Genomic DNA, 25,731 nt, shown 5'->3' with positions numbered 1-25,731 from the left:
GGATATGAGGACCCATGCCAAAACTTTTCAGTTTCCTGGGGGGGGGAATAGGTTTGTCGTGCCCTCTTCACAACTGTCATGGTGTGCTTGGACCATCTTAGTTTGTTGGTGATGTGGACAACAAGAAACTTGAAACTCTCAACCTGTTCCACTGCAGCCCTGTCGATGATAATGGGGGCGTGCTCGGTCCTCCTTTTCCTGAAGTCCACAATCATCTCCTTTGTCTTGATCAAGTTGAGGGAGAGGTTTTTGTCCTTGCACCACGCGGTCAGGTCTATGACCTCCTCCCTATAGGCTGTCTCATTATTGTCAGTGATCAGGCCTACCACTGTTGTGTCATCAGCAAACTTAATGATGGTGTTGGAGTCATGCCTGGCCGTGCAGTCATGAGTGAACGGGGAGTACAGGAGGGAACTGAGCACGCACCCCTGAGGGGCCCCCGTGTTGAGGATCAGCGTGGCGGATGTGTTGTTACCTACCCTTACGACCTGTGGGTGGCCCGTCAGGAAGTCCAGGGTCCAGTTGAAGATGGATGTGCTTAGTCCCAGGGTCCTTAGCTTAGTGATGAGCTTTGAGGACACTATGGTGTTGAACGCTGAGCTGTAGTCAATGAATAGCATTCTCACGTCGGTGTTTCTTTTTGTCCAGGTGTGAAAGGGCAGTGTGGAGTACAATAGAGATTACATAATCTGTGGATCTGTTGGGGCGGTATGCAAATTGGAGTGGGTCAAGGGTTTCTTGGATAATGGTGTTGATGTGAGCCATGGCCAGACTTTCAAAGAATTTCATAGCTACAGATGTGACAGTCATTTAGGCAGGTTACCTTAGTGTTCATGGGCACAGGGACTATGGTGGTCTGCTTGAAACATGTAGGTATTACAGACTCAGACAGGGCGAGGTTAAAAATGTCAGTGAAGACAGTTGGTCAGCGCATGCTCGGAGTACACGTCCTGGTAATCAGTCTGTGAATATTGACCTTTATAAAGGTCTTACTCACATCGGCTGCAGAGAGCATGATCACACAGTCATCCGGAACAGCTGATGCTCTCATGCAGGTTTTAGTGTTACTTGCTTCAAAGCGAGCATAAAAGTAATTTAGCTTGTCTGTTGGGCTCATTTAACTGGTCAGCTTGTGGCTGTGCTTCCCTTTGTAGTCTGTAATATCCTGCCACATCCGACGAGTGTCAGAGCCAGTGTAGTACGATTTGATCTTAGTCCTGTATTGACGCTTTGCCTGTTTGATGCTTCATTGGAGGGCTTTTTCTTTTAACTAGGCAAGTCAGTTAAGAACAAATTCTTATTTTCAATGACGGCCTAGGAACAGTGGGTTAACTGCCTGTTCAGGGGCAGAACGACAGATTTGTACCTTGTCAGCTCGGGGGTTTGAACAGGATTTCTTGTAAGCTTCCGGGTTAGAGTCCTGCTCCATGAAAACGGCAGCTCTAACCTTTAGCTTCTACATCTGCATTGCTTGCTGTTTGGGGTTTTAGTCTGGGTTTCTGTACAGCACTTTGTGACATCGGCTGATGTAAAAAGGGCTTTATAAATACATTTGATTTGATTGATAGCTCAGTATGAATGCTTCCTGTAATCTATGGCTTCTGGTTGGGTTATGTACGCACTGTCACTGTGGGGACGACGTCATCAATGCACTTATCGATGAAGCCAGTGACTGATCTGGTGTACTTCTCAATGTCATCGGAAGAATCCCGGAACATATTCTAGTCTGAGCTAGCAAAACAGTCCTGTAGCTTAGCATCTGCGTCATCTGACCACTTTTTTATAGACTGAGTCATTGGTGATTCCTGCTTACATTTTTGTTTGTAAGCAGGAATCAGGAGGATAGAATTATGGTCAGATTTGCCAAATGGAGGGTGAGGGAGAGCTTTGCATTCATCTCTGTGTGTGGAGTTAAGGTGGTCTAGAGTTTTTTCCCCTCTGGTTGCACATGTAACTTGCTGATAAAAATTAGGTAAAACTGATTTAAGTTTCTCTGCATTAAAGTCCTCGGCCACTAGGAGTACCGCCTCTGGATGAGTGTTTTCCTGTTTGCTTTTAGTGATATACAGCTCATTGAGTGGGGTTTTAGTGCCAGCATCGGTCTGTGGTGGTATGTAGACAGCTACGACAAATACAGATAAACTCTCTAGGTAGATAATGGGGTCTACAGCTTATCATGAGATACTCTACCTCAGGCGAGCAAAACCTTCAATACCGTGCACCAGCTGTTGTTTACAAATATACATAGGTCCCTGCCCCGTGTCTTACCAGAGGCTGCTGTTCTATCCTGCCAATAGAGTGTATAACCTGCCAACGGTATGTTATTAATGCCACGACTCGGTGAAACATAAGATATTAGTTTTTAATGTCCCGTCGGTAGGTTAAACATGCTTTCAGTTCGTCCCATTTATTTTACAGCGATTGAACGTTGGCTAACAGTACGGAGGACAAAGGCAGATTAGCCACTCGTCGCGTGAACCTCATAAGGCACCCCGATCTCTTTCCGCAAAATCTGTTTATTTCTCCAACGAATGACGGGGATAACGGCCTGTTCAGGTGGTTGGAATATATTGTTCCCGTCCGACTCATTAAAGAAAAATTGTTCATCCAATTTGAGGTGAGAAATCGCTGTTCTGATGTCCAGAAGCTCTTTTCGGTCATAAGAGAAGGTAGCAGCAACATAATATGTACAAAATAAGTTACAAACAATGCAACAAATAATAATAAATAGCACAGTTGGTTAAGAGCCAATTAAAATGACAGCCTTCCTCCCTGGGCCCCAAATGATACATGTCAGTCAAATATATATATACAGTACCAGGCAAAAGTTTGGACACACCTACTCATTCAAGGGTTGTTCTTTATTTATACTATTTTCTACATTGTAGAATAATAGTGAAGACATCATAACTATGAAATAACACATATGGAATCATGTAGTAACCAAAAAAGTGTTAAACAAATCAAAATATATTGATTTGTAGCCACCCTTTGCCTTGTAGCTTTGCACACTCTTGGTATTTTCTCAACCAGCTACTTACCTGTTATACTGAACAAAAATATAAACTTGACATGCAACAATTTCAATGATTTTACTGAGTTACAGTTCATATAAGGAAATCAGTGAATTTAAATAAATTCATTAGACCCTAGTCTATGGATTTCACATGACTGGGCGCAGCCATGGGTGGGTCTTGGAGGGCATAGGCCCACCCACTGTGGAGCCAGGCCCAGCCAATCAGAATGAGTTTTTCCCCACATAAAGGCTTTATTACAGATTGAAATACTCCTCATCAGCTGTCCGGGTGGCTGGTTTCAGACGATCCCGCAGGTAAACAAGCCGGATGTCGAGGTCCTGAGCTGGCGTGGTTACTCGTGGTCTGTAGTTGTGAGGCCGGTTGGACATAATGCAGAATTCTCTAAAACGACGTTGAAGGCCGCTTATGGTTGAGAAATGATCATAAAATTCTCTGGCAACAGCTCTGGTGGGCATTCCTGCAGTCAGCATGCCAATTGCACACTCTGTGGCATTGTGTTGTGTGACAAAACAGCACATTTTACTGGCCTTTTACTGTCCCCAGGACAAGGTGCACCTGTGTAATGATCATGCTGTTTAATCAGCTTCTTGATATACCAAACCTGTCAGGTGGATGGATCCTCTTGGCAAAGGAGACATGCTCACTAACAGGGTTGTTAACAAATGTGAGCACAACATTTTTGACAAATAAGCTTTTTGTGGGTATGGAACATTTCTGGGATCTTTTATTTCAGCTCATGAAACCAACACTTTACATTTTGATATGGACATGGAGTGGTTTGAAAGACCATAGAGCTCCATATTGAGACAATCTTCTCCCTGATTCTTGAGGGCCTTGCATGATCTAGTAAAATATAGTATTTTTAATACTGTATTGTGACCAATAAAAATATGATCTTGATGCCCCACCAGGTATACGATCATGAAAATGTGCTGGAATCTGGAGCCAACTGAGCGACCCACCTTCAGTAAAATCAGCCAGCTGATTGAGAGAGTCCTTGGGGAGCAGCCCGAACATCTAGACCAGGTAACACAGAGAGGGAGATGGATGTTTAACATGGTAGATATCTCTCTTATCAGAATAAAACAGCATCGACGCTAAGGAGAACATAAAACATCTTCCATTGTCAAACTGGATTGACCATACTAAAGCATTATCTGAAGATAGCAGTAGCCTAACTTCTAGGTGTTCTCCTCTCCCAGCAGTACCAGAACATCCAGCAACAGGACATGGTGATTGAGGAGTTGGAGCCGTGTGATGATGACGACGACAAGACAAAGTTTTGTGATGGCTCCTGTGACCAGTCCTGTGAGCATGAAGAGGAGGAGCAACCTCTGATGAAGACCAATAACTATCAGTTCTGCTAAAAACTCCCTGGCATCATCAAACTATCCACATTCTGATCTGAAATTCTTCATTCATTCTATCTTCTGCTCACTGTAGAATCATTTTAGGAGCGTATATCCATAGAAATGGAATTGGGATATTTTCGTAAAGCAATGAATGCCTGAAAAGCAATTTTTAAAGTTCTCTTTTGGCTTGTAGATAGACAGGCAGCTGAAAAAGTATTGTGACTTGCTATATACTGTGACTTGAGATACCATGTCTTACGCAGGAGATAATTGATCTAATCACAGATAGTGCCTTAGTTATGTACTTAATATATGTAATGCCTCATTGTATATTCATTAATTACTTTTTCTTCTTCTATGGTTTGAGATTTTCTCTTTTAAGTCTATGCACCAACGATGGACATACTGTTCTGTCCACAGGCTTCTAGTTATTTCCTCTGTTCGTACATACTGTGCTGTTGGCACTATGGTGAGATTGAACAGACTGTTCTGTCCACAGGCTTCTAGCTCTGTCCTCTGTTCGTACATATGGTTTTGTTGCCACTATGGTGAGATTGTTGATTTCTTAGTTGTAGAAAAGAATGCTGCTGTGGTGTTTTAATTCACGTTTGTCAGCGGGTTCACTTCCACATTGTTGAACAAGCTTTTTTTAACATGCTATATGCAGTTTTCAGAGGCAGCAACAAGACAGTAGCAAACATTGCAGATTTTTGAATGTTTGCCTATATATGTTGGGCCAGTAATTGAAAAGTCACTGGTTCAAATCCCTCAAGGTGAAAAATCGGTTGCTGTACCCCAATTGCTTCAGGGACGTCATTAATAATGGCTGATCAAGGCTGTGACCCCACTCTCTGTGGGTGTCTCGGGGAGAGTTGGGATAGAGAGAGAGACATTATGTAACATTATATGCTATGGTAGGGAACGATCAGGATGAAAGAAAGGTAAAAATGTGGATCCAAGTATGGACAATACAAACATGTGTTTGATGGCCATGTACTGTTATAATCGCCACCCCGGCACAGCCAGAAGAGGACTGGCTCAGAGCCTGGTTCCTCTCTAGGTTTCTTCCCAGGTTCCTGCCTTTCTAGGGAGTTTTTCCTAGCCACCGTGCTTCTACATCTGCATTGCTTGCTGTTTGGGGTTTTAGGCTGGGTTTCTGTCTAGCACTTTGTGACATCGGCTGATGTAAGAAGGGCTTCATAAATAAATGTGATTGATGTATTTGATACCATTCCACTTATTCTGCTCCAGCCATTACCACAAGCCTGTCCTTACCAATTAAGGTGCCACAGACCCCCTGTGAAATATATACCACTCAATATGTTGATGTTCATCATCAGTATGATAAAACGTGTGAATTATGGCACAAAAATACTGCTTCATTGTTTTGAATGTGGCATTCAGCTAATACTGCCTACTGTAATTACCACGATGTCAGATAAAAGCTATAAGTCAGTTAAAGACTATGTCAGCTATAAGTCAGATAACAGTTACTTGGATTGTTAGCAGCTCTTCTGAATACTGTTGCAGTGGAAATTAGAGAAAAGTAAGAGATTTCTAGGTAGTGTATGTATGGTGTAATGTAAATGAATAAATGTTTATTTTCACTTTACTGCTTGAAAGCCAAAAACAGATTCTTTGTCATTAAATCCTTTTAGTTGTTTGCTAACCAAATCACTGTACTGTCTCGGAAGGAAGGAGTGTAATTACATTCAGACAATATGCAAAAAAAAAGAAACTGAAATAAAGACGTCTTGCTTCCCTTGGATATACAACATTATATTTCCCGGTGGACTTGTTTCAACATTTCAGCCGACTCCATAATACGTCATATGACAGTGAACAAAAATCTTTTTACCTCAGTTCCCGTTTCAAATGAAAATGCCTTCTCTGCAATCTTCTGAGGTTTCATTCCCTGTTCTCATGGGAGGTTGAGCAATACCAGACCACCTAAATAGGAAGTAACAATCCCACAGACACGTGATTCAACATTAGGAAATACTTTATTTGCTTTTATTCATAATTCCTTAAGTAAAATGATTCAGAAATGGCTACATTCACCATATATTTTCTTACCCCCTTGAGTGGGTATCAAGTTCCATCCTCAAATTGTAATAACTATGTCCATCACAGTTACATCATCAAGTCAATCATTGTCTTCTTTAGATTCCATTCAAGCAGCTGAGAGTAGATGACAGAACAGTCCTGACATTCAGAGCCACCCCTCCAATAGGAGCTCAGGCAAGAGTTTCCTGTGGTCAAAAACACAATCAAAGGCCACAAGAACTACAGATTCCATCAGCCCATGAGGCAGATGTGAAAGGTTGTTTACCTTGAATACATTTCAGCCCAAAGGGCAACGAGTGACAACTGAGGTACAAGAAGATAGCATAGAACAGTGTGAAAGGTCTTACTAAAGATGAGAAAGCACGAGGACTCATTAAATACAGTTATTAAATAATAATAATTATTATTATACTTCTAGAAAGAACATTATGCACTCCAACAATGAAGTTAGTCAACATAAACAATGTTTTTAAACGTTGTTATCTATTCTAAAACTATGTGAACTTTCCTTCAAAGTAAAGCAGAGAGCAGTTAGTAACATTCACGTTTTTACACTCTTCGCTGGTTCTGCTTCTCTCACAAAGAAAATGAAGTGCCATTCTTTCATTTCAAACCAGCAACAAAGTCTCCGCTGGACTGATAAGTTACAGACTATCTGTCTGGTTAGCAGCAACACCTCTGTTCTTTGGAAACACTCAAGCATATTTTTGCACAGTACATTCAAGGACTACCAGCCTCCCCACTACACGCTAGCTTTTCTGAACCAGATATCTCCATATATATATATATATATATTATATAATATATAATATATATTGCCTTCTTTCTAAAAAAAGGACTACCTCATAATAATGTGGCCCATATGTCCATAATATTAAACATTATCCCCCAATGTCAGAAAGTTATATTGGTTTGTTTACTTGTTGGGTCACAGCACAAAATAAGTCTCCAAAAAGCCACAGTCTGTCACTCTCAGAGAACCACTACCTCCTCATACCCAGTGTCTCCCTCCACCCCCCGTCTCCTTCCCCCTCCTCCCCGTCCTCTGTGTTGATCTGTGCCACCCCCAGCCTGTAGAGGGCATCCCTGATCACCACCTCCCCAGGCTGGCAGGCCTTCAGCACTGTGCTGATCTGCTGGTCCACCACCTCCCGGCTGGACAGGAAGTCCTGCAGACGATTGTACAGGTAGTAGTAGGCCGTGTTGTCAAAGGCCAAAGGTCGCCGCCGCAATGATGTCACCAAACCCTCAGAACATTCCTCCTCAGTGATGTCTGACCCTTCTGTTACCTCGGCTTCAACCTTGAACCCATCCTTCCTCTCCTCCTTCCCTTCGTCCTCTTCTTTCTCGTTGTCTCTCTCCAGGTCTTGTACCAGGCTGCAGTAAGGTTCCAGCTCATTGCAGAGCCCCATTGAGTGGTGGTCCAGACAGGGGGGCTCCTGGCCATCTGTAGGCCCAGCAGGATGCACTATCCAGCGGGAAGAGGACTTGGTGACAGGGTGGACCTGGGGGTTCTCCACCACGGAGGACAGGTCAGCACAGTAAGGCTGGTCCTGTAGCTCAGCACATGACACAAACTGATGGAGAGAGAGAGAGGTGAGATAAACAATAATAACATCCACAGTACCTAGTTTATCTATTATGTAAATAGAGTCCAATTCATTCTTCAAATTGTATTGTCAAATCAGCATATTACAGGTTAAAAAGCCTTCCGACAGCATCCTGATCTGACCTTGGTTTCCCTCCTAGTACAATAATCAGACGTCAATAACTAAGTCCTTTCCATGCCCAGTGTGAGGGCCTACCTCTGGTTTGTCCATGGGATCAGAGAAGCAGCCCTGGTTCCTGCCCCACATGGTGGAGGCCAGCTCAGGGTACTGCACGTCTGTACACAGCGCCACCTGGCGGGCAGAGTCGGTAACGTAGACGGGAGGCCAATACCGGGAGGACACCAGCAGGTCCACGTGGTCACGTGCCGTCTCACCCTTCACCAGGTACTTGGAACCACACACCACCTGGAGGAGTATGGGAAAAGTAGTCTTCTATCACCTGTCTGGTTCTCATTATGTTTTTATTGGTCAATAGATTTAGTTATTGTGTGAGGCCTGATTGGCTAACCTATCATTTTTCATAGACTGACAGACTAAATGCTTGATTGACAGAGTAATAGTTGAATGGATTCTGGTGGACGACTGATTGATTGACATTGATGGGTGAGATGTGTGCGGTTACCTGATGGGGGCAGATCTTGGACAGCTTGCCTGCTGTGAGGTGTGGAGGGGGCTGGGGGGCCGTGGAGAGGCCGTTCTGAACACACGTACACAGGGAGATCAGAGAGACCAGCAACTCATCCTGACAGAGAGAGAGAAGAGACATGTGTCAATCTCCTAAACACACACAATCAAACCAGAAATATACATACATAGAGATATCAGACACACAGCGTTGATCTACACCTTGTTGCTCTCTGGTGCAGTGATCTCGCCACAGCATTCCAGTATGGCTTTGAGCTCCTCTGCACTGTGCTCATCCATTCGGTCCGGTCTGAGTTGGCCCTCGTGGATCAGACGCACCAGAACTGATGGGTCACCTGGAAAACACACACACACACCACTAGAATTTTACACACTTACACTTTTATTTATTATTGATAAACAGGGCATGAACAAGTAATGATCAATGAAATCTCTGAAAGACTTGAGAATGATGTTTATCCTTCCGGTGATTGGCTTATTCCCCATCCCTGAGAGAGTGACTTCCTACCTGTGTGCTGTGTGAGGAGCAGGGCCTTGTCCTTCTCTGTGTTGATGACAGTGGAGCTCCTCATTAGTGGTGGGATGAAGGGGGCGATGATGGAGGCGTCGACCCGGGTGATGGGGACGCTGCAGGGGAACGCTGCCTGCTCGATGGCCTCACTCTCCATGGTCAGCCAGAAGTCATCCACATGCACCTTGTCTGGAGCCCCGTAGTCTGGCCACGTAAACTACAGGAGGGAGAGCGAGACACAGGTATCAACATGACTACAACACTATGCACACCAGACAGCTTGACTGTCCTGGAATCAGGCAGGCTAAAACAAATTAAGTAAAGAAAATCATCTTTAATTCTCTATTTTGACGGTTTGGATCTGTGGCTCTTATCAGTCTCTCCCTGACCTCCCGTCTCCTCAGTCTCTCCCTGACCTCCCGTCTCCTCAGTCTCCCCCTGACCTCCCGTCTCCTCAGTCTCCCCCTGACCTCCCGTCTCCCCCCGACCTCCCGTCTCCTCAGTCTCCCCCCGACCTCCCGTCTCCTCAGTCTCCCCCCGACCTCCCGTCTCCTCAGTCTCCCCCGACCTCCCGTCTCCTCAGTCTCCCCCGACCTCCCGTCTCCTCAGTCTCCCCCGACCTCCCGTCTCCTCAGTCTCTCCCCGACCTCCCCTCTCCTCAGTCTCTCCCCGACCTCCCGTCTCCTCAGTCTCTCCCCGACCTCCCGTCTCCTCAGTCTCTCCCGACCTCCCCTCTCCTCAGTCTCTCCCCGACCTCCCCTCTCCTCAGTCTCTCCCCGACCTCCCCTCTCCTCAGTCTCTCCCGACCTCCCCTCTCCTCTCCTCAGTCTCTCCCCGACCTCCCCTCTCCTCTCCTCAGTCTCTCCCCGACCTCCCCTCTCCTCTCCTCAGTCTCTCCCCGACCTCCCCTCTCCTCTCCTCAGTCTCTCCCCGACCTCCCCCCTCTCCTCAGTCTCTCACCGACCTCCCCCTCCTCCTCAGTCTCTCCCGACCTCCCTCTCCTCAGTCTCTCCCCGACCTCCCCTCTCCTCAGTCTCTCCCGACCTCCCCTCCTCAGTCTCTCCGACCTCCCCTCTCCCAGACCTCCCCCTCCCTCCTCAGTCTCTCCCGACCTCCCCTCTCCTCAGTCTCTCCCCCGACCTCCCCTCTCCTCAGTCTCTCCCGACCTCCCTCTCCTCAGTCTCTCCCGACCTCCCGTCTCCTCAGTCTCTCCCCGACCTCCCGTCTCCTCAGTCTCTCCCCGACCTCCCGTCTCCTCAGTCTCTCCCCGACCTCCCGTCTCCTCAGTCTCCCCCGACCTCCCGTCTCCTCAGTCTCCCCCGACCTCCCGTCTCCTCAGTCTCCCCCGACCTCCTCAGTCTCCCAGTCTCCCGTCTCCTCAGTCTCCCCCTGAACCTCCCGTCTCCTCAGTCTCCCCTGACCTCCCGTCTCCTCAGTCTCCCCTGACCTCCCGTCTCCTCAGTCTCCCCTGACCTCCCGTCTCCTCAGTCTCTCCCTGACCTCCCGTCTCCTCAGTCTCTCCCTGACCTCCCGTCTCCTCAGTCTCTCCCTGACCTCCCGTCTCCTCAGTCTCCCCTGACCTCCCGTCTCCTCAGTCTCCCCTGACCTCCCGTCTCCTCAGTCTCCCCCTGACCTCCCGTCTCCTCAGTCTCCCCCTGACCTCCCGTCTCCTCAGTCTCCCCCTGACCTCCCGTCTCCTCAGTCTCCCCCTGACCTCCCGTCTCCTCAGTCTCTCTCACCTCCACATTCCTAAGCTCCAGCACGTTGTGTGTGTACCGCTGCGCGATCTCCATCTTGGGGGCGATGCCACACACACCACAGATCATGTCATTGTAGTCCCTCACGGTCAGACACTCAAAAGCCCAGTAGCCACTAACCAGCAGCTCCTGGACATGGGCCAACTCCTCAGGACTCAGAGTGTGGACTGATTGATATGGGGGGGGGAGAGAGAAGAAAGAAAACAGAGATATTAGAGACATGAACAGAACTCTGTTGAAAACCCTCTGAACCGTATGTTGCTCCAAGAAAGTCTTACCAGCGTGGTTGTGGATGTGGTCCAGGATGGTCCTGACTATCTGGTTAGGATGCCGGCCCAGTCTGACCTGACTCCGGATCTTAAAGAACAGGTCCAGACTCACCAGCAACCTGTTGCCAACATTGAACAGACCTGGGTGGAGGTCGGTGAAGCTGTGCAGGGCCAGACACTGGGGGTTGAGACACACCTTCAGCTGGAGAGAGGCGGTCTGGATCAGAGAGTCAGTCAACAGCCAGCAGTCCTCCTGCCCTGCTAAAGAACTATGGTACAAAACACCAGAGAGACATGATAGAGAGACCTTTCCTGAAACCACACTATGGAATATGAAAAATGTCCAGAAATGTCCAACCCCTGAGCAGCAGAAACATCCAACCCCTGAGCACCAGAAACATCCAACCCCTGAGCAGCAGAAACATCCACCCCCTGAGCAGCAGAAACATCCAACCCCTGAGCACCAGAAACATCCAACCACTGAGCACCAGAAACATCCAACCACTGAGCACCAGAAACATCCAACCACTGAGCACCAGAAACATCCAACCACTGAGCAGCAGAAACATCCAACCACTGAGCACCAGAAACATCCAACCCCTGAGCACCAGAAACATCCAACCACTGAGCACCAGAAACATCCAACCACTGAGCACCAGAAACATCCAACCACTGAGCACCAGAAACATCCAACCCCTGAGCACCAGAAACATCCAACCACTGAGCAGCAGAAACATCCAACCACTGAGCAGCAGAAACATCCAACCCCTGAGCACCAGAAAGATCCAACCCCTGAGCACCAGAAACATCCAACCCCTGAGCACCAGAAACATCCAACCCCTTCGCACCAGAAACATCCAACCCCTTCGCACCAGAAACATCCAACCCCTTCGCACCAGAAACATCCAACCACTGAGCACCAGAAACATCCAACCCCTTCGCACCAGAAACATCCAACCCCTTCGCACCAGAAACATCCAACCCCTTCGCACCAGAAACATCCAACCCCTTCGCACCAGAAACATCCAACCCCTTCGCACCAGAAACATCCAACCCCTTAGCACCAGAAACATCCAACCCCTTAGCACCAGAAACATCCAACCCCTTAGCACCAGAAACATCCAACCCCTTAGCACCAGAAACATCCAACCCCTTAGCACCAGAAACATCCAACCCCTGAGCAGCAGAAACATCCAACCCCTGAGCAGCAGAAACATCCAACCCCTGAGCACCAGAAACATCCAACCCCTGAGCAGCAGAAACATCCAACCACTGAGCACCAGAAACATCCAACCCCTGAGCACCAGAAACATCCAACCCCTGAGCACCAGAAACATCCAACCCCTGAGCACCAGAAACATCCAACCCCTGAGCACCAGAAACATCCAACCCCTGAGCACCAGAAACATCCAACCCCTGAGCAGCAGAAACATCCAACCCCTGAGCAGCAGAAACATCCAACCCCTGAGCAGCAGAAACATCCAACCACTGAGCAGCAGAAACATCCAACCACTGAGCAGCAGAAACATCCAACCACTGAGCAGCAGAAACATCCAACCACTGAGCAGCAGAAACATCCAACCACTGAGCAGCAGAAACATCCAACCACTGAGCAGCAGAAACATCCAACCACTGAGCAGCAGAAACATCCAACCACTGAGCAGCAGAAACATCCAACCACTGAGCACCAGAAACATCCAACCACTGAGCACCAGAAACATCCAACCACTGAGCACCAGAAACATCCAACCCCTGAGCCATAATAAACCCAAAACTACACAAACAAATCTTCTTCTCACCTCTGTCCTCCCTTGAATAGCGGGTAGTGACACAGAGCACAGTGTGTGGCTGCAGACTCATAGAACCGCGGCCAGCCTGACTGGACCTGCACCTCCCCCAGGCCCTCCCCTTCCGCTAACACCTGGTCCCCGGCCTGGGTGGTGGTCGTGGTGAGGACCACCTGGGTAGAGTTGAGTTCCTGGATGAGGGCCAGGGTGTCATGGAGCTCAGCCTCACTCTCAGAGATCTGCAGGACCTGGCGCAGCAGCTGCAGGGTGGACTGGCGCTGAAGCTCCCTCTGGGCTGGGGACAGGGTCCGGTACGGGTCTAACAGAGCTACTGAACCACCCTGAGTGAGTGAGAGAGAGGAGGGTGATAGGATGAGGGAAAATAACAGAGAGGGTGGGAGGATGAGAACAGAGAGATGAGGAAGAATTCAGACACAGAGAGAAATACAACAACACCAAAACATAGACCACATCCTAAATGGCACCCAATTCCCTATAAAGTGCACTATTTTTGACCAGAGCCCGACAGGGTGCCATTTCAGACACACTCATAGTGGGATTCTCTCCAGACTGACCTGTGCCTTGGAGCCCTTGGCGTTCTTCCTGGACAGCTCCAAGCCACAGCAGGGGCACTCCGCAGGCTTGTGTCTGTTCTTATAAACATAGCCACATGACGGGTTCTTACAGCGACCCCTGCCCCGCGCCGTAGACAGACCCAGGTCCTGACACACACACACACACACACACACACACACACACACACACAGAGGACATACAGTTATACAGACTACACTGAGCCTGCTAGAGGATGTGTGTGGATGGCGTATGCTCCCCAAAATGTAGTTAAAAAGGTGCCACTAACCAGTGTGGAGGTAGAGTTCTGTTTGAGAGGAACCACTGAGAGGATCTTCCCTACTTTATCAGTTACAATATACTGGCTTCTGTCCACAGGAGTAGGGAGAGTCTATAGGACAAAACAACACTGAGAAACCTGGAGACAAACACTTAATCAGCATGGTTCAGCAGTGTGTGTGTGTCACTGTGAGTTTGTGTGTACCTGTTCCAGAGGTGGTGTTGTCACGATCTGGCCGAGCTGTTTCAGAGTGTTAGGCTTCAAACCTGCGATCATCTCACTGAGCTCTGTGGTCCAAACACCATCACCACATCAAACACGTTGGTTACCTCAGAAACAACTAGTGTCACTTCCCTTAGATCAAAGTAACCACTTTGAAAACGAGTACCTTTAGCTTGGGTAACCATTTTATCATTAAAACATATTATATAGGTACATGAGTGTATATCATACCTGTGGTTGATTTGCTGCAGTTGGTCTCCCCAACTTTGCCTTTATGAGGAGGGACAGTAATCCACTGGACTACGGCCCGGCCTAGTTTCAGACGGACAAATGTGTGTTTACACCCCAGACAGCATTCGTCTTAACAGACTGACATGAAATAAGGTTTTTATATCTGTCCACAGCAGTGCCCACCTGTGTTGAATGGGGCTGGGAGGATGGCTCTCACAGGTCGCTTTTGACCAACCACACTGCTCCTTTCCTGTACTTTGACCCTGGCACCAGTCACAGGTGTTCCAACCAAAGCTCTGCTCAAAGACAGAACAACTGAAACTTTAAAAAAAAACGTTCTCTTTAACCAATCAAAACATGAAGCACACTAAGAGAAATACTCTCACAGGGCTTGTTTGAAAAATGGTTTCTTAATGTGACCATTAAATTATAAACCATAAAAGAAGGGCTAAATTAAAGAACTAGATGCTCACATCATAGTAGTTGTCTGTGTCCCTGACACCGCTGGAGCAGGCTGTATGACTCCCTGGCTGTTGGTTCTGCCTCCCTCTAGTGGTGGTCCTGGTGTAACTGCACGCTGCTGCACTTGTCCTCTGGGCTCCCGCGGTCCTCTCCCTCCCTTCCTCCATCCAGACACCTTACTGTTCTGATCATCAGAGGGAGGCACACCAGTCTTAGGGGGGTACCCAGGGTTTTTGGGTGGTTTCTGGGCATAAGTCTTGAATGAAGCAGCAGCACCTGGAGTCTTCACCGTCTGAGACGTAAAACGTGGAAAGTTTGTCATATCTCGGAACTGTTAAGTGTACGACTCATTATTTTCCAACCAATAAAATGTCATCTTTACTTCAACATTCATACTATGATGGAAGAGATGTTTAAGCCAGGGAATGTGTAGACTTACAGCGGGCACCCACTTGCCCCCCAGGTGGTTTCCACAGTCAGGGCAGAAGGGTGGTTTATGACGGGTCACGTAGACAAAGGAGCAGCCCGCTGTCTGACAGCTGCCCCGGCCTCTTCTGGTGTATTTATTCGACTAGCGACAAAGATGCTTTAGTAAGAATCTGCTAGTTACAGAGAATGTCTGACTGGTCAAATGACATGTGAGTATATAATACACTATTGTAATATATTGCTTGATGATCTAATCAAAGAAAATTGGATAACGGTGAATTGATGCAGTGGAAGAAAATCAGTCTGAGTAGTTTTACCAGTTTGTATGAGGGATTAGTGTCCCGTATCACCCTAGCTCCTACAGGTACCATGACAACAGAGGCTACAGAGCTGGCTCCTGGCAACGTCCTGTGCTCCATCAGATCCTGGGGAAACAAGCGTTTTATTCTACCATTACTGCATTGAACAAACAGACAAGGCAAATGAATAGTAACCCTAGACTGTTGAATGATCAGCAGTAAGGTAAGCCAACTCCCTGTGTCGTTGCTAACTAACCTGATTGGGTATGATGGTGACCAGCTCTGTTTTCACGTGCTGCACCGACGTTCCGCCCACACGCCTCCCGTCAGTCGCCATTCCAATGACACTATAGCCCCCGCCCACCATCCTGGGCTCCTCCTCCTTGAGCAGCAGACCGGCTGACGCCAGGTGAGGTGCATTGTGGGATTCGTGGGCGGCAGAGACTGAGGAAGAGGAGTGATAAGATGAGGAGAGGACCCCCTGCAGGGCCCCGGAGTGTGTCAGGGTCACAGCCTTTTCGTCTGTCAGGCCCTCGATGGCGATGCACTGCTGCGACAGCTCCACCTCGCAGCCCAGCACCAAGGGAGGGTACTGGGGGGAACCAAGGGACAGGGAGGGCATCACCCCTTCCCCCACGGGAGAGTCCAGCCCCTCCATACACACCTCCAGCTGGGAGCCTGTCCTGTCGTCTGACATGGCCCCTTTGGGCAGGAGGACGTAGTTTGCCCTGGGGAGGATCCTACGGAAGCCTGGGAGCTCCTGGGAAGGGCCCATAGATGACTACGGAGGATACATAGAGATGGAATAGTGTAATCATTAGGGCTAGGAGTTTCTCCTGACCACATGATCTTAGATAACAGACACACTGGTGGAAATATGAGGTAACCGTACAGTGTCCGTCCCTTCCTTCTCCAGCTTGGCCTTCTCCAGGTAGTAGCCCTTGTCTGCCACATTGAGTCTCTTCCAGCTCACACTGATCCTCTTGTTGATCTCAGACTGGGGCAGGCTGGGGAACTCCTGCTGCATGGTCTGGTGCACATCAAAGTAGTACAGCAGGTAGGCTGATCTGGAGTTGAGAGATCAAAACGTGAAGAATATATGTCATCTTGACTCATACAGCAGTCAACTCAACACAAAGATTGGGTCACTTGGTTTAGCTTTATCCGCCTATCCAGGCAATCCAAATGAAGTGCACTCAAGTCAGTGTGAAAATAGTATGTCATCTGGGTAATTCTTGAATTGCGGTGGTAAATGCCTTCACTCAACTTTGGCACCACGTTAAAAACCTTTACAATGACAAACACATGACAAATAATACATGTCCTGTTTTATTTAACTGTTATTTAATAAGAAAACATATGTAAGTCCTTTATACTGCAACACATATCTTTGTATGCATTGTAGAAAATACTGGGGGCAAATTGGCTTGTCCCATTGGTGTAGAGGTGTGGTAACATGTCTTGGGGATTTAGAGATACACTACATGGCCAAAAGTATGTGGAATCCCTTCAAATGAGTGGATTTTGCTATTTCAGCCACACCCATTGCTGACATGTGTATAAATTCAGCACACATCCATGCAATCTCCATAGACAAACATTGGAAGTAGAATTCCCCGTACTGAAGAGCTCAGTGGCTTTCAACGTGGCACCGTCATAGGATGCCACCCTTCCAACAAGTCACTTGGTCAAATTTCGGGCCCTGCTTGAGCTGCTCCGGTCAACTGTAAGTGCTGTTATTGTGAAGTGGAAACGTCTACGAGCAACATCAGCTTAGCCGCAAAGTGTGAGGCCTCACAAGCTCACAGAACAGGACCGCTGAAGTGCATAGTTTTGGCGGATGTCAGGAGAACACTACCTGCCCCAATGCATAGTGCCAACTGTAAAGTTTGGTAGAGGAAAAAGAATGGTCTGGGGCTGTTTTTCATTGTTCGGGCTAGGCCCCTTAGTTCCAGTGAAGGGAAATCTTAACGCTACAGCATACAATGACATTCTAGATGATTCTGTTGAATGAAAGCAAATCCCTGCAGCAATGTTCCAACATCTAGTGCAAAGTTTTCCCAGAAGAGTGGAGGCTGTTATAGCAGCAAAGGGAGGGACCAACTCCATATGAATGCCCATGATTTTGGAATGAGATGTTTGACGAGCAGGCTTCCACTTAGATACTTTTGGCCACGTAGTGCATCTATTATTTTGAATGCTAGACAGTGAAAAAAACATATTTAATATATTGTATAGATCAATAAAAACAAAGAAGGCTATTTTTTACTAGTACAATGTGTGTCCCTCAGTTTAATGTCATCACTGATTCCAAAGATATTCAAGGACCTTGAGCATTGTCGCCAGTAGAAAAGTGTTTTCGGGGTGGATATTAAATACGACCCATCTGCATTGATAGGAGGCGTTGGTGTTTGATTGTCTGGGAGCAGTAGGTAGACTACCTGGGTTTCTTGGGTTTCTCCATGATCTCCCCCTGCTGAGCCTTGTTCTTCTTCCTCTTCTTGGGAGAGGTGACCTCCATCAGGGTGTAGCAGCTCTCCACCTCCTCCGTCATCCTCCGATCAGTCTCCTCATACACCTCCATGGTCTCCACAGCTAAAGGGAACCGAGGAGAGCCTGGGGAGGTTCAGTGACATTCATTCATTTATTTTCTGTCCATGTGAAACAGAACAAATAATGACAAGGGGATAGGTATTAGGGCTACAGGGGGTTTATTAATACATCAAGCACCATCATGATAAGGAAAGTATAACATGTAGGCTACCATTAGGCAGGTGGCCTAGTGGTTGGAGCGTTGGGCCAGTAACCGCAAAGGTTGCTAGATCGAATCCCCGAGCTGACAAAAAAAATCTGTCGTTCTGCCCCTGAACAAGGCAGTTAACCCACTGTTCCTAGGCCGTCATTGTAAATAGGAATTTGTTCTTAACTGACTTGCCTAGTTAAATAAAGGTTAAATAAATTTAAAAAAAATCACAATTATGTCATGGCAATGTAGATAAATGTATGGCCTTCAAAACAAGAGATAAAAGGCCCTAGCAGTTGTGCAAACTCAATCGCAACCATTGGCAACATTGAAACAAGGAAGAGCTGACAGAAGACAACAGCAGACTACCTGCCTGAGAGTGCACCAGTATAGGCTCCTCAGACGAGGAAGGGGAGGAACATCCTCCTCAGTGAATTTCATTAAAATAGTAAAACATTAAAAAAAGTTATCCTTTTTAAATAAAACTATACTAAATATATTCACGTCACCAAATAATTGATTAAAACACACTGTTTCGCAATGAAGGTCTACAGTAGCCTCAACAGTACTCTGTAGGGTAGCACCATGGTGTAGCTGGAGGACAGATAGCTTCCATCCTCCTTGACAATACAAAACCTAGGAGGGTCATGGTTCTCACCACCTTCTATAAAGTTACACAGTAATTATAACAACTTCTGTAGGACATCTTCCAACCTATCAGAGCTCTTGCAGCATGAACTGACACATTGTCCACCCAATCAAAGGATCAGAGAATGAATCTACTACTGAAAACATAAGCTACAGCTAGCTAGCACTGTACTGCATAACATGTTGTCAGTAGTTCACTCAAAGAGAGAGAAAGACAATAGTTGAACAGCTTTGAACCAATTTCTTCAAAAATGAAGGAGAAGCAAGAGAGAGAGAGATATTTCATAATTCTTTTCACTTTCTTAGCTAGCTAGCTAGTTTAGCCTACTCAAACACTGGCTCAATCCTATGTTAGCTAGCTGGCTATGGTTATCCAACACAAAACGGGAACTCTTCCAAGTCAAGGTAAGCTTTTGGTTTGACTAATTTATTGCCATCGGGCCGGCCGGTGTAACTGCTAAACTTCTTACTGACTGTACACAAATGTTACTGCATGATTGTTGCGGGTTTACTAACACTTTAGTTCTATTAGCTATGTTGATTATGATATGACTTTAATATGGTGACAACGATGTAGACTGTGTAGCCATTATGATATGGTTTGGTTAGGAAAGGTCTTTTCACCTGGTCACATACAGATGTGTTGTGCATAGAAGTCCACAAGCGAAGGGAAAACATGAGGACGGTGCGTAGATGCGAGAATGAATACAACATGGCTGCTATGAAAGTGAAGTGTTTACGTGTGCTCATGGGGTCTTCATTCTGCCGATACTGTTGAAAACGGAAGCAAACGGAACTAAACATACCTGAATTTGTCCAGTAGAAACTCTCGTTTACAACTGTTGGACTAATGATTACACCACAGGAGGCTCCTGAGGGCAGGTCAGCTCATAATGTCTCGAATGGAGTAAATGGAATGGTATCAAACACATGGAACCATTTAATTCGATTCCAGCCATTACTATGTGCCTGTCCTCCCAAATTAAGGTTCCACCAGCCTCCTGTGAATTGCACCCTCAATTAGTACGTTTCTCTCGACCTGTGTGCACTTATGTTGTGAACTTCCATTGATAGGCTTGGTTGTAGCAACGTCATGATGGTTATACGGAAAATGTTTGTATCATGTAGTAGCCTAAACCGATGTCACATTGAACTGGGTGAATGGAATCTGATTGACAGTCATCCAATATGCTGTAATATAAATAAAGCCATGCTCGTAAAAAAATAAGAATCGTCCTCCCTCAATTTAAGGCACCGACCGCCACTGCAGTGCACGTGGGGAAAAATGTGACTATGGACATTCCCGGGAAACGACCGTGAAGTAGAGTTAAATGCAAACATACAAAAGTTGCAAATAAATTCCTGAAAACAACAACACAGCGGATACAACTTTCTAATTATTCTCCCTCCCATGACATTCTCTGATAATTCGTGTATCCTAATACTGACTGCAGACTCGGCGAATTATCCAATGAGAAGCCTCCTTGTTGAACCCTTACCTCTGTTGCCCCGAAGAACTCTCAAACTAGATCTGAGATGGCTTCAAGCGACGCTGAAACGGAACTGCATCGCTCACATTGCCTAGAATAAGTATATTTCTCTATATTTTGCCTTAAACTGGGCTATTTCGTTTTTAATCTAAGGGCCTCAATGCACTCGATTTGTCCTAGTCTTGCAGCAAACATGGCGCTGTGTTATGGTTGTCAACCAATCCAGTGAAGGAATGAACAAAAAAAGGCCAATCAGAAAATACGTTTTAGACACGTGAAAGCAATGCGTGAACTGGAAGAGGTAGACGTTTCCATAAAGCACAGATCTAGGATCAGTGTACCCTGTCCATATCCACCTTGATGAGCAAGAGGTAAAATAGCTCAACTGACTTGCAATCAGTACAACTTTACGCAAAAGCAAATAATGTTCCAGGCAAGATAAATTGCTCTGATGTTGCTTTCCACTCCAGGCATACGAGTAGATCACGGAAGATTCAATCGAGCAAAAATGGCGGATGACAAGGTGAGAAGTGATTTTTGCTTCAATCGTATTATTTTCTATATATATATATATATATATATTAGAACAGCATGATCGAGCTCTTCCTACAGCAACATGCTTTAACTCAAAACCGGACAGGCCGGTTTGTTTGTATTCGGGTGTGTAGAAAAATAAATACAATACAGGTACACAAACATAAAGTGTCTTTAATAGGGCGTTGAGCCACCATGAGTCGCCAGAACAGCTTGACTGCGACTTGGCATATATTCTACAAGTGTCTTTAACTGGAGCAATGCGACACAATTCTTCCACAATTTGGTGTTTTGTTGATGCTGGTGTAAAAGGCAGTGTGGTGCCAAAGCCTCAGTCAGTGTTACCTATGCTCATTGTATTAATTTAATGTATAACTCATTTGTATGTGTTCTAGGATCCCTTCAAACAGATGAAGGATCTCAACCAGCTCAAGAATCAGCTGGAAGACATCCAGAAACGTGTGGAGAGTGAATTTGCAGAAGGAATCCCGCAGGTATGTTGTTATTATCCAAAGTTAAAAAGTAGGTGAAATGTCACCTTATGAAACAGAACAGCAGACATATACTCAGTCCTGAAAAATCATAAAGGATCAACTATTAATTATTTATCATTAAAGAGTTGTAATGTCAAGGCATATTTCTGTATTTTGTGTGCATCCTTTGTCCTGACTGTTTTCTGTTCTTCCTCAGGGGGGCTCTGTGCTGGCATCTCCCTTCCTGAAGGGCTTCCTGGCTGGCTATATGGTGGCCAAGCTCCGCTCCTCAGCTCTCATAGGAGTGCTACTGGGAACATTCACAGGCATCTACGCTGCACAGAACTATCAGGTTCCCAACATCGAAAGCACCCTGAAAGACTATATGAGTTTGTTTGGAAAAGGACCCAAGTAATGGGAAGAACCAGGCCTAGGCTTCATCTTCTAACTGCCTGAGGTGTGTGGCACAATCACCATGTCTCTTTGTCAGAGGCTCAAACCTCTCCTTTGTATACTGTAAAAAATAATATTTGGTTTTAACTGGATTTTGGTGTGAAAGAGTGAGTTTGCTTTGGGTTTTGTGCAAATGTTAAACGGTAAATCTGTCAGTGCCCTCCTGGGAAAATATATTTTATTCTCTGCTGATCAGATTATAAAGTGTGTAAAAGGGGATCAGGTTTTGTGCCTTGAGTGTAAGCTTACATTGCAGGGGTGTTTGACTGCTTGCCTTAGTAACATTACCTTGTGCAGCCATCTAGGCCTAATTGATTTTGAATCAATGATGTGAACAACAAGACTGTGTCCTTTTTTTGTTTTCTGAGCAGAAATACCTTTTTTACCATCTTAAAATACAAACATACCTTGAATAGATTTGGCCAAAATTATGGGATTTGTTGCTAATTTAGATGTTAAGACTTAAGGTCAGGATATTTGTATATTCAGACATATACTAGTTATTCAGGAGTGTTAGTGACATGCCGTACTGAGAATGAGTGTGATCCAGAACATGGGGTCTGGGTTCCTGTTGCAGCAGGTGGTGGATGAAGGGGAGTCTTCCTGGCCACTCTGCTCCTGACTGGGTACCTGTCTGCCCTGCACATCTCCCTGTCCCTAGGCTGTGGACCAGGTGAGTCACAGCCTGAGGCCTTGTGCTGGTCTACTATTTCATCTCAGGTCTAGTAGCTGTCTACACAGAGCGGTTGCTGAAGAGCCAGCGACTACCCCTGTACCTGCATGTGTTTGGAGTGGCCATCAACTGGGTTTCCCACCTCTCCAGCATGGGGGGGAGAACAGGGTTTCCTGGAGGATTACTCAGGGGTGGTGTGGGCCATTGTGGCAGGGCAGGCAGCTAACGGGTTGCTGATGTCAGTACTGCTGAACGATGGTAGTGGCATCCCCAGGCTATTTGTCATCTTCTGGTCTATGCTCGTCAACACCCTCCTATCCTGGGTTCTACTGGGCCTACAGTTCACCCCCTTCTTTCTGTTACCCACGTCTATGATCAGCCTGGAAGCCTATCTGTACTACAGGTAGCAGGACTCTGCCTGAACATACCTGTGTTATGGACAGTGGACCTCTGCTGAACTCTCATTCCACTGCTCCACCACAATCTCTGGCAGCATTATTTACCAGATGATTGATTGACATTCAGGTTGGAATGTTTTTTTTACGATGCATTTATTTATATATATATAATTTAACTTTAGTGACTCAGTATTTTTCATTTAATGTCCCAAATAGTTTGTTTGTTATTTGAAGATTAAAATTATGCAATAGAAGCTGTACTTTAGGTGAGTCTTGCAGACCTTTCCATCACATTGTCACTGGTTTATTTGCTACCCATAATGCACACTGCCTATTTTTCAACTAGCCTTTGTTTTCCAGTTTAATCTAATTCTGCCGTATTCATACTTGTCTTTTCTTCAATATATCATTGGTGGACTCGTATAAATAGTTGGGTTTGAATAATACGTCTACATTACACAACACTTGAGTGGTGCTATGATTGTCAGTATGGGTATTTACCTAGCATTTATCATTTCCTCCGCCAAGTAAAATGTCAAAGATACAATATGGTGCAGAAAGTGTTTATGAAATATTTTATTTCTTTAGTGTTTTCTATTCAAAATAAAATGCCATAAATTCACAAATATTTTCCCTTTTTGTCACTGTTGCTTGGATACCTTGTCCCATGAGGTCATCCCGCACACAGGATGTCCTTTAGCTCAGCCAATGCTACAGAGGAAAGAGGGAGAGAACATTTGCAGATACAGATTTTTGGATTAACTAGGTTTAGTTAATACTTAATGTATGCATTAGCAATGAAATGCATAATTTCAGTGATTTAAAATACATTTTCTTAAATTAGGATCTAGGACAGGGATGGGGCCTTTTCTAGGCCCTCGGATGAATTCCCCCAGTTGGTGTCTAAACTTACTGTTGAGTTTGAATAGTAGATTTCACAAGGTGCAATTTAGACATTTCGCTGTGTGCATCAGCTGTTTTTCTCTTGTAATGACAGTCACTCAATTAGCCAATGCCCATCCTCAAACAGTCTATTTTGCAAGCTCTGTCAAGTTGGTTTAGTATGGCTGTCCAGCAACGATCAAGTTTGCAATAGATTAAGTCAAAACTGTAACTAGGCCACTCGGGAACATTCAATGTTGTCTTGGTAAGCAACATATTTCTGTTTTAGGTTATGTCAAGAGAATTTAATTCCAATGATAATCAATAACTCTTACCAATCCCCGAGATCTGTAAGACCACGAGTTTAATTAGTCAAAGACTTCGTTCATGCAAAATGATAGTACCGTTTATTCAGAGAACGTTCTAAAGTCAAGAGTACAAAAACATCAATTTTATAGCTGCGCACATACTTCCACGCAAACAGATATCCTACGCACATTCATACACACGAACAGCAGGTGAGTTTTATCCTTCTCCAGAGTTCTCACCACTGTGTATCACTACCCAGCTGACAGTTCCATTCCCCCGAGATTAGAGAAACCTTGAGAAGTACTCCCTGTAATATAAGTTTCTCAGAGGCCTAGCTGACCTGAGACCTTGAGAAGTACTCCCTGTCCTCTCCCAAGTCTCTGAGGCCTAGCTGACCTGAGACCTTGAGAAGTACTCCCTGTCCTCTCCCAAGTCTCTGAGGCCTAGCCAGGTCGCTCCAAACACAGTTTGAATTGTTCTTTGATATTTTACTAGGCACACACACAAGTTCAAATCCTAAGCTACGCCTTGCTCAGTCAGTCTTGTTTTTCCACTATACAGATACATTGTTTAACCTAATTCCGACTAAAACTACACACATCAGATTATGATAAATTTCATACAGTTAAGGTTTCAGAGTGGAATTATTTTATCAGGTTATTTTCCTGTTGAAAGGTGAATTTGTCTCCAGTGTCTGTTGGAAAGCAGACTGAACCAAGTTCTCCTCTGATATTCCTGTGCTTAACTCCATTAGGTTTCTTTCTATCCTAAAAAAAAAACTCCCTAGTCCTTGCCGATGACAAATATGTTGTGGCAAACATCTTTAGAATATGTTGTGTTGGTGATGTGTGGTATTTGCCCCAAACATAACTTTGTATTCAGGACATAAAGGTTCAGTTCTTTGCGCCATTTCTAGCAGTTTTACTTGCCTTTTTGCAAACAGGATGCATGTTTTGGAATATTTTTTAGTCTGTACAGGTTTCCTTTTCACTCTGTCATTTAGCTTAATATTGTGGAGTAAGTACAATGTTGTTGATCCATCCTCAGTTTTCTCCAATCACAGCCATTCAGCTCTGTACCTGTTTTAAAGTCACCCTGAGCGTTTCCTTCCTCTCCGGTAACTGAGTTAGCAAGGACGCCTGTATCTTTCTAGTGACTGGGTGGATTGACAAATCATCCAAAGGTTAATTAATAACTTCACCATGCTCAAAGGGATATTCAATGTCTGCTTTCTTCATTTTTACCCATCTACCAATGGGTGCGGTTCTTTGCGAGACATTGGAAAACCTCCCTGGTCTTTGTGGTTGACTCTGTGTTTGAAATTCACTGCTCATCTGAAGGACCTTACAGATAATGAATTGAATGTGTGTGGTACAGAGATGAGGTAGTCATAAAAAAAATAAGGTTAAAGACTATTATTGCACTCAGTGAGTCCATGCAACTTCTCATGCGACTTGTTAAGCAAATGTTTACTCATGAACTTATTTTAGGCTTGTCATAACAAAGGGGTTTGAATACTTATTGACTCAAGACATTTCAGCTTTTCATTTGTTATCAATTAGTAAAAATGTCTAAACATAATTCCACGTTGACATT

General features: G+C 45.5%; 3 protein-coding genes across 8 annotated transcripts in view; 2 read left to right on the top strand and 1 right to left on the bottom strand.

The window, feature by feature from the left end:
- LOC115129329 (macrophage colony-stimulating factor 1 receptor 1-like) overlaps positions 1-6,002 on the top strand; it is a 30,066-nt gene extending 24,064 nt beyond the window's left edge. For 2 of the 3 annotated variants that reach the window (XM_029659565.2, XM_029659563.2), the window contains exons 21-22: positions 3,950-4,064; positions 4,241-6,002. In XM_029659565.2, coding sequence (XP_029515425.1) covers positions 3,950-4,064; positions 4,241-4,405 — 280 coding nt within the window. In that variant the 3' untranslated portion in view covers positions 4,406-6,002. The remainder of the gene's footprint in view (positions 1-3,949; positions 4,065-4,240) is intronic. The other variant, XM_029659564.2, reaches the window with a different exon arrangement.
- LOC115129328 (HMG box domain containing 3) lies at positions 5,498-20,623 on the bottom strand. 3 transcript variants are annotated; one of them, XR_003863651.2, is made up of 21 exons: positions 20,423-20,623; positions 17,974-18,148; positions 16,425-16,599; positions 15,789-16,313; positions 15,551-15,658; positions 15,244-15,375; positions 14,816-15,096; positions 14,526-14,638; positions 14,343-14,423; positions 14,094-14,176; positions 13,899-14,000; positions 13,612-13,758; positions 13,049-13,377; positions 11,259-11,518; positions 10,963-11,147; positions 9,221-9,440; positions 8,914-9,047; positions 8,690-8,809; positions 8,263-8,472; positions 6,467-8,034; positions 5,498-6,340 (listed from the first exon to the last, which is right to left on the bottom strand). XR_003863651.2 is itself a non-coding variant. In XM_029659562.2 (20 exons), the coding sequence occupies exons 2-20, from the start codon at positions 18,114-18,116 to the stop codon at positions 7,441-7,443; spliced, it is 3,942 nt and encodes a 1,313-aa protein (XP_029515422.2). In that variant the 5' UTR covers positions 18,117-18,148; positions 20,423-20,623; the 3' UTR covers positions 6,375-7,440. The 3 variants fall into 3 exon arrangements, 2 of the variants coding, with proteins under 2 accessions (XP_029515422.2, XP_064874594.1); XM_029659562.2 differs by lacking the exon at positions 5,498-6,340 and having other exon boundaries at positions 6,375-8,034; XM_065018522.1 differs by lacking the exon at positions 5,498-6,340 and having other exon boundaries at positions 6,375-8,034; positions 14,816-14,988.
- A 99-nt stretch (positions 20,624-20,722) lies between these two features.
- LOC115129337 (SLC35A4 upstream open reading frame protein-like) lies at positions 20,723-23,572 on the top strand. Of its 2 annotated transcripts, XM_029659577.2 has the most exons (4): positions 20,723-20,936; positions 21,343-21,441; positions 21,638-21,877; positions 22,451-23,572. In XM_029659577.2, exons 1-3 carry the CDS (start codon positions 20,865-20,867, stop codon positions 21,833-21,835), a joined length of 369 nt encoding a protein of 122 aa, XP_029515437.1. In that variant the 5' UTR covers positions 20,723-20,864; the 3' UTR covers positions 21,836-21,877; positions 22,451-23,572. The 2 variants fall into 2 exon arrangements, with proteins under 2 accessions (XP_029515437.1, XP_029515436.1); XM_029659576.2 differs by lacking the exon at positions 22,451-23,572 and having other exon boundaries at positions 20,732-20,936; positions 21,638-22,214.
- Positions 23,573-25,731: the final 2,159 nt, after the last annotated feature.

Source organism: Oncorhynchus nerka, linkage group LG5, assembly GCF_034236695.1.
Source record: "Oncorhynchus nerka isolate Pitt River linkage group LG5, Oner_Uvic_2.0, whole genome shotgun sequence".
NCBI classification, from domain to species: domain Eukaryota; kingdom Metazoa; phylum Chordata; class Actinopteri; order Salmoniformes; family Salmonidae; genus Oncorhynchus; species Oncorhynchus nerka.
Note: the sequence above shows the minus strand (reverse complement) of the source record. Positions and strands in the feature narration are given on the sequence as shown.

What these genes read in the sequence shown, in the direction of transcription:
- LOC115129328 (XM_029659562.2), bottom strand. Translation starts at nt 18,116, where the DNA reads ATGGAGGTGTATGAGGAGACTGATCGGAGGATGACGGAGGAGGTGGAG. An exon ending in GGGGCAAGTGGGTGCCCGCT is followed by an intron (nt 15,097 to 15,243) that starts GTAAGTCTACAC and finishes TTTACGTCTCAG; the next exon opens with ACGGTGAAGACTCCAGGTGC. An exon ending in CCCAGCCCCATTCAACACAG is followed by an intron (nt 14,424 to 14,525) that starts GTGGGCACTGCT and finishes GTCTGAAACTAG; the next exon opens with GCCGGGCCGTAGTCCAGTGG.
- LOC115129337 (XM_029659577.2), top strand. Translation starts at nt 20,865, where the DNA reads ATGTTGCTTTCCACTCCAGGCATACGAGTAGATCACGGAAGATTCAAT. An exon ending in CAAAAATGGCGGATGACAAG is followed by an intron (nt 20,937 to 21,342) that starts GTGAGAAGTGAT and finishes TATGTGTTCTAG; the next exon opens with GATCCCTTCAAACAGATGAA. An exon ending in TTGCAGAAGGAATCCCGCAG is followed by an intron (nt 21,442 to 21,637) that starts GTATGTTGTTAT and finishes GTTCTTCCTCAG; the next exon opens with GGGGGCTCTGTGCTGGCATC.